Source organism: Oncorhynchus kisutch, linkage group LG29 (assembly GCF_002021735.2).
Source record: "Oncorhynchus kisutch isolate 150728-3 linkage group LG29, Okis_V2, whole genome shotgun sequence".
NCBI classification, from domain to species: domain Eukaryota; kingdom Metazoa; phylum Chordata; class Actinopteri; order Salmoniformes; family Salmonidae; genus Oncorhynchus; species Oncorhynchus kisutch.
The window spans coordinates 33,207,095-33,221,565 of NC_034202.2; the positions used below are offsets into that span (position 1 = coordinate 33,207,095).

General features: G+C 39.7%; 2 protein-coding genes across 4 annotated transcripts; one reads left to right on the forward strand and one right to left on the reverse strand.

Annotated features, from left to right (window-relative positions):
• The first annotated feature begins 5,438 nt into the window (after window positions 1-5,438).
• Window positions 5,439-10,006, forward strand: LOC109874321 (protein phosphatase 1 regulatory subunit 14B-like). Of its 3 annotated transcripts, none has more exons than XM_020466183.2 (5): window positions 5,439-5,537; window positions 5,973-6,181; window positions 7,844-7,927; window positions 8,139-8,171; window positions 8,395-10,006. In XM_020466183.2, exons 2-5 carry the CDS (start codon window positions 5,987-5,989, stop codon window positions 8,479-8,481), a joined length of 399 nt encoding a protein of 132 aa, XP_020321772.1. In that variant the 5' UTR covers window positions 5,439-5,537; window positions 5,973-5,986; the 3' UTR covers window positions 8,482-10,006. The 3 variants fall into 3 exon arrangements, with proteins under 3 accessions (XP_020321772.1, XP_020321773.1, XP_031665039.1); XM_020466184.2 differs by lacking the exon at window positions 5,439-5,537 and adding an exon at window positions 5,594-5,730; XM_031809179.1 differs by lacking the exon at window positions 5,439-5,537 and having other exon boundaries at window positions 5,596-6,181.
• Window positions 10,007-10,088: 82 nt separating this feature from the next.
• On the reverse strand, window positions 10,089-13,032 carry LOC109874323 (peptidyl-prolyl cis-trans isomerase FKBP2). The gene is made up of 6 exons (XM_020466185.2): window positions 12,901-13,032; window positions 12,295-12,452; window positions 11,510-11,622; window positions 11,269-11,315; window positions 10,937-10,972; window positions 10,089-10,810 (listed from the first exon to the last, which is right to left on the reverse strand). The coding sequence occupies exons 2-6, from the start codon at window positions 12,448-12,450 to the stop codon at window positions 10,749-10,751; spliced, it is 414 nt and encodes a 137-aa protein (XP_020321774.1). The 5' UTR covers window positions 12,451-12,452; window positions 12,901-13,032; the 3' UTR covers window positions 10,089-10,748.
• Between the last annotated feature and the right edge of the window lie 1,439 nt (window positions 13,033-14,471).

Sequence of the window (14,471 nt, forward strand, 5' to 3'; positions counted from 1 at the left end):
AAGGTGGACTCCAATCAAGTTGTAGAAACATCTCAAGATTGATCAGTGGAAACAGGATGCCCCTGAGATTAATTTTGTGACTCATAGCAAAGGCTCTGAATACTAGATAGATTTGCTAACATTTCTAGAAACCTGTTTTTGCTTTGTTATAATTGGTTATTTTGTGTAGATTGATGAGGATTTTATTTTTGATATAATCAATTTTAGAACAAGGCTGTAACATAACAAAATGTGGAACAGTCAAGGGGTCTGAATACTTTCAGAAGGCACCGTAAATACAATAAAATTCATCCAAACTAACTTGGCTGTTTTGGACAATGAATCACATGGTGAATCTTGCTAGTTGTCTTCATAGTGCCAGCTCCAAGAGTGAGGAGGAATCAGACCCAGAGAAAAGCAACCCAAAGACATGGCTAATGTTATCCCACTTGATTTACTCTGATACACAGCTATGCTACTGTATGTAGCACCACTTGATCCAGTGGTTTCCATTTGAATTATACATGTAATATTGGTGGGTGTGTTGCAATAGAGCACAAATAATTCAGGTAAGATGAGAATGGGGAAGCTCGCTGAAATATTAAAGACTGTGCAATCGAAATGTCATATTGAGCCGACATATGCAGCATTTACCGTGAATGCAGTCTCTAATAGCGCGGGAACATTGCCTTTAAATTTCAATCACATTGTAACACTGAACTTCAGAGCTACGGAATACATCCATCCCCATTCTCCCAAATGTCTGGTGCCTAAATCAAGTGAAAATGCCCTGCTAGAGTTCCACACACTTAATGATAATCACATCAGTACCAGCATAACCCTTGAACAGTAAGACACCACAGCTTTTCACACCTGTCAGATCATTGAAAATGGAATTGATATTCTGCTTAGAAAGTTCATGTTTGTGTGTATTTTTTTAAACTTGAAAATATTAAAGCTAAAAGGCTTTCTGTTATGTTCGATTTGACCCTCAACCCCCTCCACACACTTAAAGGAAGAGCTTTTAAACAACCGAGCCACTCCTGTGAAATCCTCATGTAGTTTTTATTAGCTTTTTGTAGGACAGTGCAATCTTCACTTGACAAAGAGCATTCACAGAGAATGAGGAGGGAGGAGGAAACTGTGCCATGGAGGACCATACTGCTCTAATCTAGATCACTGATACACATGGCCACGGAGCCAATTACATGCTGCATTAGGGATGAAGGGATGGAGGTACACAAACTCTGAAATCCCCCCCAGGCTGCAATACACAGATAGAATTTGCAGGTCCTGCTCAGGCACATTCTCAGCCAGGATATTGTACAGCTGGGATACTCCACTGGCTCCACTGTCAACCATCAGCCCGGCTGGAAAGAAAAGATGCCATCTGAAGGCTCAACAAAGTAGGTGTTTCTTGGCCAGACTGTATCTCAGTAACCGTTGGGATCATGTCATATTGATATGGTATGATGATAGAGGACGTGGCTTGGAACCACATTTCCAGAGAAGTGTTTTCATCTTATCAAACATTACAGTTGCCCTTCACCAAGCTCCAAGCATGACCAAATCCCCAGCTTCGGTTGATCTTCACCCCTGCTTCCCTCACCACTTCCATTTAATCTGAGTCTTAATAATCTTTCAATATCAGCCAGCCTTATCCCCATTGCCTCTGTGTTCATAGATACAGTATCATTAATGTCACTGTTCTGGCCCTCCAGTGGTGGAATGACAACACTGTCAACAATGGTAAGGATGAGGCATTGCTTCCCAGGTACTGTAGATAGGAATAATGGTTGCTGTCTGACCTCTGGTGGTAGGCCTACCTTTTTCACAATGACCTTTCTCACTTATCTTGCTTTCTTCATAGCGTTGATTTCACATTACAATTGTGTTAATATCAACTGGGAAAAAACAAGTTGAATCAACGTTGTTTCCACATAATTTCAACCAAAAAAGTACATGTGATGACATTGAATCAACGTGGAAAACTGATTGGATTTGCAAAAAGTAATCAATGTAAAGGGAATTTAGTATTTTTTTTCACCCAATTAATTTAACCTAAGGGAGTGAATGTTATTGATTATAAGGGCTAATTGGAGAAAATCAGACCTCTGAAATGAAAACGGATGCCCCTCCCTTCAGACAAATAGATTTGACCTGAACCCTCCATGAACGCATGAAAAAAGAGTGACCCTCTCCTATAACCCAAATAATAATGAAACATAAAGTGGATAGCAGAGACCATATCTACAGACCAGAGCCTTAGATGTGCACTGTTAGAAACCGTTCTGTAAGCATTACATGGCAACGCAGGGGTTTTGCACAGGGCTGCGTGACAGAAGGTTGAGCAGAAGTGGGATTATCTACTTTATAGTAAAAGCATTGCATGAATCTATCATTGTATTTGCAGGTCTGAGAAAAATTTAAATTTTGTAAACATTACATGCAATTCTACATGATTTCACATATAAGCAGAATGTTTTTGAATCAATCAGTGTATTTATAAAGCCCTTTTCACATCAGCAGATGTCACAAAGTGCTATACAGAAACCCAATCTAATAATACCACACAAATGACTGAAATTACAGGCTAAGAATGGACAGAGTTCATCTTATCATATTTCTCCAATGCCATATCAGTGTGTTTTTTTAAAAACAAAACTGTCCCTGATTGCAAATAAATAAATCTGAGACATCATTAGGAATCTGGGCATGGTCCTTTCAAAAGTTAGGCCTACCTTTCCACTCCAGACAGATTATGACACAGAAAAATGGAAGGTTAACTGCTGGCTACTCGTCCTCCATGGCTTAACCCAACGAGAGAAGGTCTTAAGAGTTTCCCTAGAAGCTGTCTGTGTTAAAACCTATTATATTGTACACAAAGTGAATAGCTTAATCAATTGATAGTTACATAATTAGAATACTTCCCAGGCAAAGTACATTTTCTGTCTCCTCGGCTATAGAAGGTTGTATGTAGCTCAGCCTCTGAAACAAAACAATGATATCCTAATATGCATCGAAATAAATTCACGTATTTTCCAGGTATTTTACAGTTCATTTCTAGCATAAAGCATTGTGGACCAAAGCACTGTTATAGATCTATTTACATAATCAGATATGTTTACTTTCTTCAAAATCTTAAGATAACTAGGGGTAGGCCTGTGCTATTTGCCATTTTCCTTAATAAAAAGTAGACATATGGCATACCCTCTTATACCCTCTCAATTCAAGTCTTGGTTTTAACTTAACAGCCCTTCAATGACAGGCTATTTCAAGAGTGGAGGAATTGACTGACAAATGTATGGATATAGCAGCAGCCTAATTTCTTCTGTCAAACCGGTAGGCCTACCTCTTATTTCTTAAATAGGAAGAAAAAGGCTCCAACACAAAGCCCTCTTGTTATCAGTAAAGTCTATTTCAAATTAAGACATTTTAAATGAATTATGCCTACTTGAATTTGTTTAATTTCAGCACCATGAGCTGTCCATTTCCGATGAATTGTTCCACGGCTGCTTCTTCAAGTTTCAGCACCACAATGTAAGTTACTTGAATCTGGCTTATTGTGAGATAAATAACTCTGATAAATAGGCCTACATCCTGGGCAAGAAACTTATTGTTTTTTATCAAATCAATTATAGTAGAAGCAAGATATCAAAGTTGACCTCCGGTACTCCTCATCTTTGCGCTCTCCTTTTCAAACTGAACAGAACATACAGTTTTGCAAAAAAGTGTTTAGTCAGACACCAATTGTGCAAGTTCTCCCACTTAAAAAGATGAGAGAGGCCTGTAATTTTCATCATAGGTACACTTAAACTATGACAGACAAAATTAGAAAACAAATCCAGTTAATCACATTGTAGGATTTTTAATGAATTTATTTTGAATGTATTTTTAATGAAATGTTTATCTAAATACTTTGTTATATACCCTTTGTTGGCAATGACAGAGGTCAAACATTTTCTGTAATTCTTCAAGGTTTTCACACACTGTTGCTGGTATTTTGGCCCATTCCTCCATGCAGATCTCCTCTAGAGCAGTGATGTTTTGGGGCTGTTGCTGGGCAACACGGACTTTCAACTCCCTCCAAAGATGTTCTATGGGGTTGAGATCTGGAGACTGGCTAGGCCACTCCAGGACCTTGAAATGCTTCTTACGAAGCCACTCCTTCGTTGCCCGGGCGGTGTGTCATGCTGAAAGACCCAGCCACGTTTCTTCTTCAATGCCCTTGCTGATTGAAGGAGGTTTTCACTCAAAATCTCACGATACATGGCCCCATTCATTCTTTCCTTTACACGGGTCAGTCGTCCTGGTCCCTTTGCAGAAAAACAGCCCCAAAGCATGATGTTTCCACCCCCATGCTTCACAGTAGGTATGGTGTTCTTTGGATGCAACTCATCATTCTTTGTCCTCCAAACACGACGAGTTGAGTTTTTACCAAAAAGTTCTATTTTGGTTCCATTTGACCATATGACATTCTCCCAATCTTCTTCTGGATCATCCAAATGCTCTCTAGCAAACTTCAGACAGGCCTGGACATGTACTGGCTTAAGCAGGGGGACACGTCTTGCACTGCAGGATTTGAGTCCCTGGCGGCGTAGTGTGTTACTGATGGTAGGCTTTGTTAATTTGGTCCCAGCTCTCTGCAGGTCATTCACTAGGTCCCCCCGTATGGTTCTGGGATTTTTGCTCACCGTTCTTGTGATCATTTTGACCCCACGGGGTGAGATCTTGTGTGGAGCCCCAGATCGAGGGAGATTATCAGTGGTCTTGTATGTCTTCCATTTCCTAATAATTGCTCCCACAGTTGATTTCTTCAAACCAAGCTGCTGACCTATTTCAGATTCAGTCTTCCCAGCCTGGTGCAGGTCTACAATTTTGTTTCTGGTGTCCTTTGACAGCTCTTTGGTCTTGGCCATAGTGGAGTTTGGAGTGTGACTGTTTGAGGTTGTGGACAGGTGTCTTTTATACTGGTAACAAGTTCAAACAGGTGCCATTAATACAGGTAATGAGTGGAGGACAGAGGAGCCTCTTAAAGAAGAAGTTACAGGTCTGTGAGAGCCAGAAATCTTGCTTGTTTGTAGGTGACCAAATACTTATTTTCCACCATAATTTGCAAATAAATTCATAAAAAATCCTACAATGTGATTTTCTGGATTTTTTTTCTCTCATTTTGTGTACCTATGATGAAAATTACAGGCCTCTCTCATCTTTTTAAGTGGGAGAACTTGCACAATTGGTGGCTGAATAAATACTTTTTTGCCCCACTGTAGGTCGCTAAAGGTCAGTCCACGGGCAAGATTTTTTGGACTATGCCAAATAAATACATTTTGGAAGAAGCCTTTGACTTTCCTCCTGAACTGACACCTTAGGCCTACACAGTACAACCATTGGTTAGGCAGTACACAAAAACGTGGGGGGTCTGAATAGGTCACAATGGCGTGGCCTATCCATAAAAAGCTGAAGTAAAGGTGCATGATTCATAATCATTGACATTTGGTACTTGGGATAGTCCAAAATAGAAATATGGCGATTGGGAGTCAACAATGATGCATTACGTAAGAGTTATTTCCATGTGATTTATCTATAAGATTTTTTTCGGCTACAGGTACAATTGAATGCATATTATATTTAACTTGGTAAATAACGATGTGTTAGAATGTACCAAGTGACAGGGCCTAATACCGGATTTGGACTGTGCAACAATTTTGCCTAGACCAGAATAGGACTGTAGGTCTACAGCTGATGGAGGTGAATGTTCTGTATGCTCACTTATTTTTTTGACCTGCCTGTAATCGATAATTTAATCTGTTTGAAGTATTTGCGTGAGGATTCTAGCCTAAATTATTTTAATGAGTAGCTCAGTAATTTTGGAAAATACAATGCAACTTCGGTCAGAGAGAACAATAGCGTATTGCATACCCAGTATTTAAACTGCTGATAAGAAATACACGTCGAATAACCGCATCTAATTTCGAACCGGTTTTATCTAGACGGGCATAGGACAATGGCGACGTTAACAAGCCAGGATTCAACCGCTCAAGCGCGGGTTTATTTCCAAACGCCTCCCGGTACCGAGGATTCAGAAGTCGTCCAGAAGCAAGGCCGGGTAACCGTGAAATACGATAGAAAAGAGCTGAGGAAGCGACTCAATTTAGAGGAGTGGATAATTGAGCAGTTAACGGATTTATACGACTGTGAGGTAGGCAATGACACAATCTATTATTTGTTTACAGTAAAAAAAAAAATCACCATTCGTTTTTTGTTTTTGTTTTCAATAATCTCTACCTTGATTGGGATTGATGTAGGCTATAGGATTGCAGTAATATTAAAACCTAGGGGCTACAATAATGTAAACAAATATGAGTGGGAATTACAGACACAATGTAGGGCGTGGCCACATAATTGTAATACGGTACTAGACATTTGAATAAATGAGGTGTCTGCTCAGGTAGCGAGGGAACGAATGTGCTTGTTTCAATAAAATGTGTGCATAATGTATTGATAAGTAGGAGGATAGGCCGGTTGGCACTGAGTTCTATGGCCACTGCACCTGCAAAGCAATTACAGCACAGCCTGCCTACTCTGTTGGATTAGCATGTGATGACCACTTCAAATGTTACATAATGGCAATGCCTGATTGTCTTTAACAAAGGAAATATCATTGACTATGGATAGATATCCTACCCCACCCTCTCTGCTTCTCTATGGAAATGCATTGGCACATACTGCATGACAGTGCACAGCATGACATGTGTGTGATGTATTCTGCATGAACAACTATGAGGTGATCATCTTCATGAATGACCCCTGTAAACAACATATTTTTAAAGCACCCCTTAGTCATGTCTAGAGTCCATTGGCTCCAGTCCTCGAGTACCCCTGACAGTACACATTTATGTTGTAGCCCTGGACAAACATGCCTGATTCAGCTCATTGAGTGCCTGATGATTAGTTGACTAGTTTATTCAGGTGTGCTTGTCAGGGGTACTAGAGAACCAGAGTTAGGAACCACTGGTCTTGAACACTGAATTGATCAGGTGTTTTGACACACAATAACACATGAACTATTCACATAAAGGTGTTGCAGCAGCACCTATGCATCAGATAAGTTGGGAACAACATGGTTAACATTATAGGTTGAGAAGTAACATGCAGCGCCGGCACATTACACATTATTGGACTATAACGACATTGACCATGACCTATGTCACATGGTCCTCAGAGAGACCAACTGGACTAGTAAAGTGCTAATTGAACTAATAATGACCTTGGCTGGAGCAGAGGGTGACATATAGTGGGAGATATGAATGTGATTTATCAGTGTTTTGATTTAGGCAACTCTGACACTCAGGGTTGTGCCAGGGTCAGAGGAGATGCTGAGTGTTTTCTGATTGGCCTATGTTATATGAGTGTGGGCTCTTGTAACTACTATTTGACCTCCTGACTAGGTCCTTGGGCTGTAGATTATAGGCATGTAAACAGCAATACAATGTACTAACTGGAGATTGTATTGTAATGTTGTATTTCTATAGGGATGTCTACTTCTTAACAGTCATGTTCAATTGAGTAGACAGCAGTCAGGAAGTCTGTGTGTATTGTTATCAGTACACACCACATAGGGGGTTCAGCCCATCCTGTTGTGTTGAGAAGCAGAGGGAGGAAGCTAGGGACATTGGGGACCTATGGAGGATGTTCAGAGGTGAGACTGCTGTGCAAAAATATTTGGTTTGATCCTTAGGCTGTCTGATATATTCATTAGTTTTTTCTACTCTCCCCTCTCTGTTGTTTCCTCTATATTTTCTGTGTCTATGTCTTTGTCTATCACCATCACTGTCTCTCTCACTGCCTTTGCCTCTCTCAGGAGGAGGAGATTCCAGAGTTGGAGATTGATGTGGATGAGCTGTTGGATATGCCCACTGATGGAGACCGGGCATCCAGGGTCAAGGTGACCGCTAAACCCTATTCTATATTGAATACAGATCCATTATTGTTCATTTGTATCGAGGGCTGAATCCTTACTTTAGGTCAATCTCAAAATTTGATGGGAAACCTCCCATATCATTACATGCATTTACAGTTACCCATGTTGATTTCAAGTTAGGATTCGGCTCTTCTAATGGAGTTAATTTCCTCTTTCACTTCGTACTGTTTCGCAGGGTTTGCTGGTTGACTGTTACAAACCTACAGATGTAAGTTCAAAATTAGAATAAGATTATCTGCTTCTGTTATTATTCTGCTTCTGTTAAGCTTTAAACCCAGCATTAGAGTGACTGATCAACTGAAAATAACTGTCTGGAACCAACTTCCCATCCATTGTTTTGACTGAGTTTCTCAAATAAATGAGTAATACAGTAACATGTATGATAACAGTTGTTCAGTCTCACATCACCCTCCATTGTTCATTTACTGCAGGACTTTGTCACGGCTCTCCTAGAGAAGGTTAAAGGTCTGCAGAAACTCAGCACTCCGCCCAAAAAGAATGAAAAATCTACTCCTTAGCCTCAGAACAACCCCAACTGATTACAACTCAGTTCTACACAGGGACACCCAGCTAGAAACCCTCAGCACCTAGAATCCTTCAATCAGCAGGATTGGTAGAGGGAAGAAGATTGACCAATCAAATCTCTGCAGCAGTGATTACTATGTCTCTGTCTTTGTTAAAACTATTTGTGGATTTATAATCATGTTATACATATACAGTAGTAAGTGATGAGTGTTCAAATATCAGAATATAGTACAGCATTGATAAACTGATGACATGGAGGAAGAACATGACATTTAACTTGAGCTATAAGTCACCAACAAAGCATGACAAGTACATAAACCTCATGACAGCTCATAGTGAGTCATGACAGATGCAACTTTATGCAGTCTAACAAATGTAACTCTTTGGTTAGTTGATTAGTCAACATCACTGTATGAATAGTAACAGTTAGAAATAGTGAACTATCCTTGGTTGGTAATAGTTGGAGCCATGTAATTTTTACGATGCCATTTTAACTAGGATTTATAGAGAAGCAAAGTGTTACTTGAGAATGATTTATTTGGGGAAACGGTAGTTAAGTCTGTGTAAGCCGAGCACTGTCATCACCTGTCTAATATATTTTTGGAAAGGGAAGCACGAAGGGCTTTTCAACATTTCACACTGGACTACTGGGAGTGAACATTATGCTTTCTGTTACACCTTTGACATGAGCAAGTGTGGACAGTTATCAAAGACAAACACCAGCATGCCACACAAGGCACTGTAATAACATCAGTAGCCTACGCGTTTTCATTGCGCACATTTTTTGTTAAATATACATTTTGGGAATAATGCATGACTGACTCTATAAAACACAGGAAAACATTTGCAAATTAGGGTTAGAGCCCATTTAAATCCATGACATGAACTTTCACTACAGTGAATGCTTTTGAGTCCTACTATAACATATGGTTCAACTGGTTTCCCCTGCATATCCTCCACCCTGGTGCCTGAGAGTGACGGGGTGGGTCTGTTTCTCAGACCTGACCCAAGTAGATAAAAAGCTATAGAAAGCGAAAGCCTTTCTACTTTTTTCTCAAACCCAAAACACTTAGTCATTAACCATACAGTAAGCACTGCGAAAAGGACTTCGGCCTTAGAAGACTACAGCAATGATTGTATCGACTATTGTGGATTAAGCAATGTCTTTGAAAAGAATGACAATTGGTCCTGCATTTCGCTGCGCCCGCATGTGTACACCTCATTACTATAATTCCTTAATCTTTTGGACCCCATTGAGATGTTATTTTGGGCAGGCTTTTAACTACCAGATTCGCAGTGCATCTCCTAGAACCTGCATCACGTTGAAGACTGAATCAAATCATGAACTGGGTTACTGCGTTAATTTAGAGTGCTGGAGGTACAGTAGGCGACTGCATAATCTGTGGTGTGTGTTTAAGATGTGATTGCAAAACTGTAGTGACGTAATGTAGCAATACTTAATGGTGCTGTTTAACAATTTGTTACATTTTTATTAAAATTCAATACGTGTTTTACCTACTCTGACTTGCGTGCACTTACAATGTTATTGTAATGTACTGTAGCTAAATATCTTGCAGGAAAAAAACACTAGCAGTCACACTTTGAAAATCCAAATATCTTTAATCAATTTAAACAAACTGAAACATGAACATTGGTCAAGTCCTATATACCAATGAAGTGAAATTGGAATTCCAAAACTAAAATTCTTTGACAAATACTCCATTCAATAGAGCCTAAAAACCCATTGAACAGTGCACTATCGCTTATCTTGTGCTACCATAGTGCATGTGTGTTGTTCGACTAGTTCCCTCAGCATGATACGTACCCTGTAAGTTACACTTATCAGGCTAGTAAAATACTCAAAAATGACGATTCATTTAAGTCAAAGAGCTAGTTGGTCTCACATTTAGAAAAACATAACACTGGAATGATGGAAGGGGCCATTTTGAATGCGGAACTAAAAATGATTATTTACTTGCAAAAATGTATAATGTTTAAGGCATTGGAGTTCAAATTCACCAGGGAGTACCAGTTACATATGATGTTAGCTATAGTTGAATAGTATCTATATTATGTAGGATCTTCAACAGCTTTTAGCACTATACAGTATTTCAGTGCAACGACTAATGCTAAAGAGAAACAGTCCCCCTGTGCATTGTCTTGGGTAAGTAGGAGTTAAGGAAGAAGTTATGGTAGGGCAGCCACAGTGATTTAAAAACAGCACTAACAGGCAGCTTATTTTGTTTTAAGTTAATGTTCACTATAAGTCAGACCTCCTCTCGATGCCGAGTAGTTCCACTTCAAAAATGAGAGTGGCACCACCTGTTGGAGACACAGGGTAGTTACAAACTAATATGGTGGAAAGCTATTCACAATAAAGACATGGTTACCTCAGAGACTGACTTGTAGAGCAAGCCAGTGGTAGATCTAGAGAAATATCCGAATTACCTGGAATCTTAGGAGGTGCTCCTCTGTCTCCGTATCCTACAAAATAAGTAATGTGAATGGAGAGATCAGAACAGTGGGAGTGTAGGAAAATGGACTACAAGGCAAGACTTTTATCTTGTGTAATAATGGATGGGTTTATATAACTCTAAGCAGGTGCAATAAAATAAAAAATGACCTAGATTCAGTCAGCAGTAATGTGGTGAAGCCTGTGAAGTATCAAAGGTCATTAGGACAGTGAAATGTGAAGTATCAGTGGTCATTGGGACAGTGAAATGTGAAGTATCAGTGGTCATTGGGACAGTGAAATGTGAAGTATCAGTGGGCAAACTCACCGAGCTCTGAGGGGATGACCAGTTTCCTCTTCTCTCCCTCACACATTCTAAAGAGAGAAAGTGGGATTGATGGATTAAGAACCTTACATGCAGCGGTCAGAAATCAATGTTGTCGTTGTTTTTTTACACCTTACATCCAAAAGAACATCACTATAGCTTTTACATGGTCTGCAAATGTAAGTCCTCCAATGCATGAGGACACTAGTAGTCAACAGGGGGAATGTAAAAAACAGGCACCAACCCAAGCAGACCCTGGTCCCAGCCTTTGATGACTTGTCCGGTTCCCAGAGTAAAGGTGAATGGCTGGTTCCTTGGAATGCTGCTGTCAAACTCTGTTCCATCCTCCAGCTTTCCCTGCAGACAAACAGTTATTGACTAAACACACGTTGTCCACCCAATTAAAGGATCAGAGAATTAATCTAGTACTAAAAGCATAGGCTACAGCTAGCTAGAACTGCAGTGCATAACATGACATTTCTCTCTAGACTTGTATGTACCTACATTGTACCTAAGACCTGTATGTACCTAAACTTGCATTCGTAGGCTAGGTTGTAGCAACTTCATGATGGGTATATGGAAAATCAAAGTATCAAGTAGTAGCCTAAACCTATCGCTGTTAAATTGAACTAGGTGAAATGAATATGAATGACAGTCATCCAATAGAAATAAGAGCATGCGCATTATTATTTTTAAATAGGATCTTAAACAGCACTGACCGCCACTGCATTGTAAGTTTTGCATTTGTACAATTATTTTGATGTGATATGAAAGTAGAGGGCTTTATGTTTCTAGAACCATACCACAATTGAGAATCAATTCACGTTTAAATTAAGTATTTGGCTGTTTTTTTTGACTGTTTTGCCAGCCAGAGCCAGCCCTACATATAATGGGGTCTTAGAAGTCGGCTAGTAAAGCTAGCCTACACTCCTTAACAGTACATCTGGCCTAAAATGAAAATATATACTGCTTTAGGACATGTTTTTCATTCAGTGTCTAAATGGAGAAGCATCTACATTTTTTACTCACGGTGTAGTGCATGTTCAGCACATCCCCTTTACGTGACTTGATGGGGCAGTTGTCAACTCTTTTCTTGATACCAATTTGGAGCTTCTTTTTGTCGCCCCCGCGAACTGCCGGAGCCAGGGACACCAGAGTGACCACAAACAGCAGACAAAGCCTCATTTCTGGGGTACACATGAGAGAGTTAATGTTAAGACAGAGTGCAAATCTCATAGACTCCCATCTGGCTACCTAACGTAGTTTATAAACTTGCTACACGTCATCATCAATGGGCGCATGATAGGAAAAATAAAATGGAAGCTGTGTAGCTGAGCTAACTACATCTATAAATCTATTTGTGATTCAATCATAAATGGGAGCATATGTGTGTAAGTTTCATTGTCATTATCAAAACATAAACATATGTTTAATAGTTATATGGCTACATAGAACTATAAGCCTCAAGCCTGACGATTGGGGCAAACTAGTTAGCTAACGTTAGCTAGCTAGTATCTGTTGTGCCAGTATCTGATATCCGTTATGCCAATTACTTTAGCTAGGTTCCTCAAAAAATGTATTGAGCCTTCATGCGTTTCAAAAAGCTAGTCATTAATAATTTCTCAAGAAGCTTACCAGTGTTTTAATTTAATAAAACACAAAAGATGGTCGGTGTGGTTCCAAATTTTACGAAGCCGAGTGATTGAATGAATGTCCCAGATATGTCTACGCAATGATTTTCTGTCATGCTATTGGTCCGTTCTCAGAGCTAGCAGAGAAAATAGCTAATCTTGAACTGTCCGGCAGGTGGTGGCAAAGTATGTGATGGAATAAAAGCACTAAAGCAGACCGATATGTTGTAGCTACATTATATTGATAACAACAAACAGGAGCACAATATTTTTGAATTATCATTTGACACACAATTATCATCACACACACTCATGCGTGCACACCAGAGGAGGCTGATGGGAGGACCAATAGGAGGACGGGCTCATTGTAATGGCTGGAATGGAACTGTATCAAACATGGAAACCACATGTTTGATGCTGTTCCATTCCACCCATTACAATGAGGTTGTCCTCCTATAGCTTCTCCCACCACCCTGTTGTGCACTCACACATTCACATGCGTGCACACACACACAAAATGCAGCTATGCAGGAATGTGATTACCTGTGTATGATCAATAGCAGTATATTGACTGAAAGTCCTCCTGGACACTTTTAGCCTCCTTTCAGATGAGAGCCATCCATTGTAATGTAGTTTACAAAAGTTCAATCAAGGAGGTTGGTCTGAATGCCAATTTAACTTAATCCAGTAAGCATAACATAATTCACTTTTGTTTCCTATTCTACAGACATAATGGGAATGAATACACACGTATCATCATCAGCATAGCACATTGTACCTTCTCCTCTTTCCTATTAGTGGAATGTCAATCACCTATTTACCTTATAGACTATTAGCACAGCAAAATAATGCACATCCCTCAAGTTTGCCATTTAACCTACACTCTTAGAAAAAAAAGGTGCTTTCTAGAACCTTAAAGGATTATTTTTCTGTCCCCATAGGATAACTCTTTGAAGAACCCTTTTTTGGTTCTAGGTAGAACCCTTTTGGTTCCAGGTAGACTGCTTTATGTAGAACAGCTCCACAGAGGGTTCTACCTGGAACCCAAAAGGGTTCTCCAATGGGGACAGCCTGAGAACCCTTTTGGAAACCTCTTTACTAAGTTGTCTTCAACAACTACCCGCCTTCCCACCAATCGAGCCTGTACTCGATTGAACCATAATTACGGCATTATTTTCCAACAAGGTTTTCCATTATGGTTCATATGACACAGTTTGTGTGTGTGAGAAACAGAAAAACAGAGAGAGAAACCATTATAAAGGTTATCGTTACCATGCACACCAAATATATACAGCCTGCCTCATTCTCTCTCTACATTCAGACTACTGAGGCAAAGACAGATTCAGGTTGGATATTCAACGGATATTTGCCTGTAGTTTTCCTTATGTCCACCAAAGGCAGTTAGGGACCGTCATCATAGTGACAAATCAAAATGTTCTAATTTCAAAAGCTCTTTAACCATTACTCCTAAAACTTCTAAAAACTGGTTCTAGCTAACCCGATGGCATAGACACACATCGCACACACTTTTTATTGGTCGATTAACATCTCACACAATTTTTTATTATTTATTCA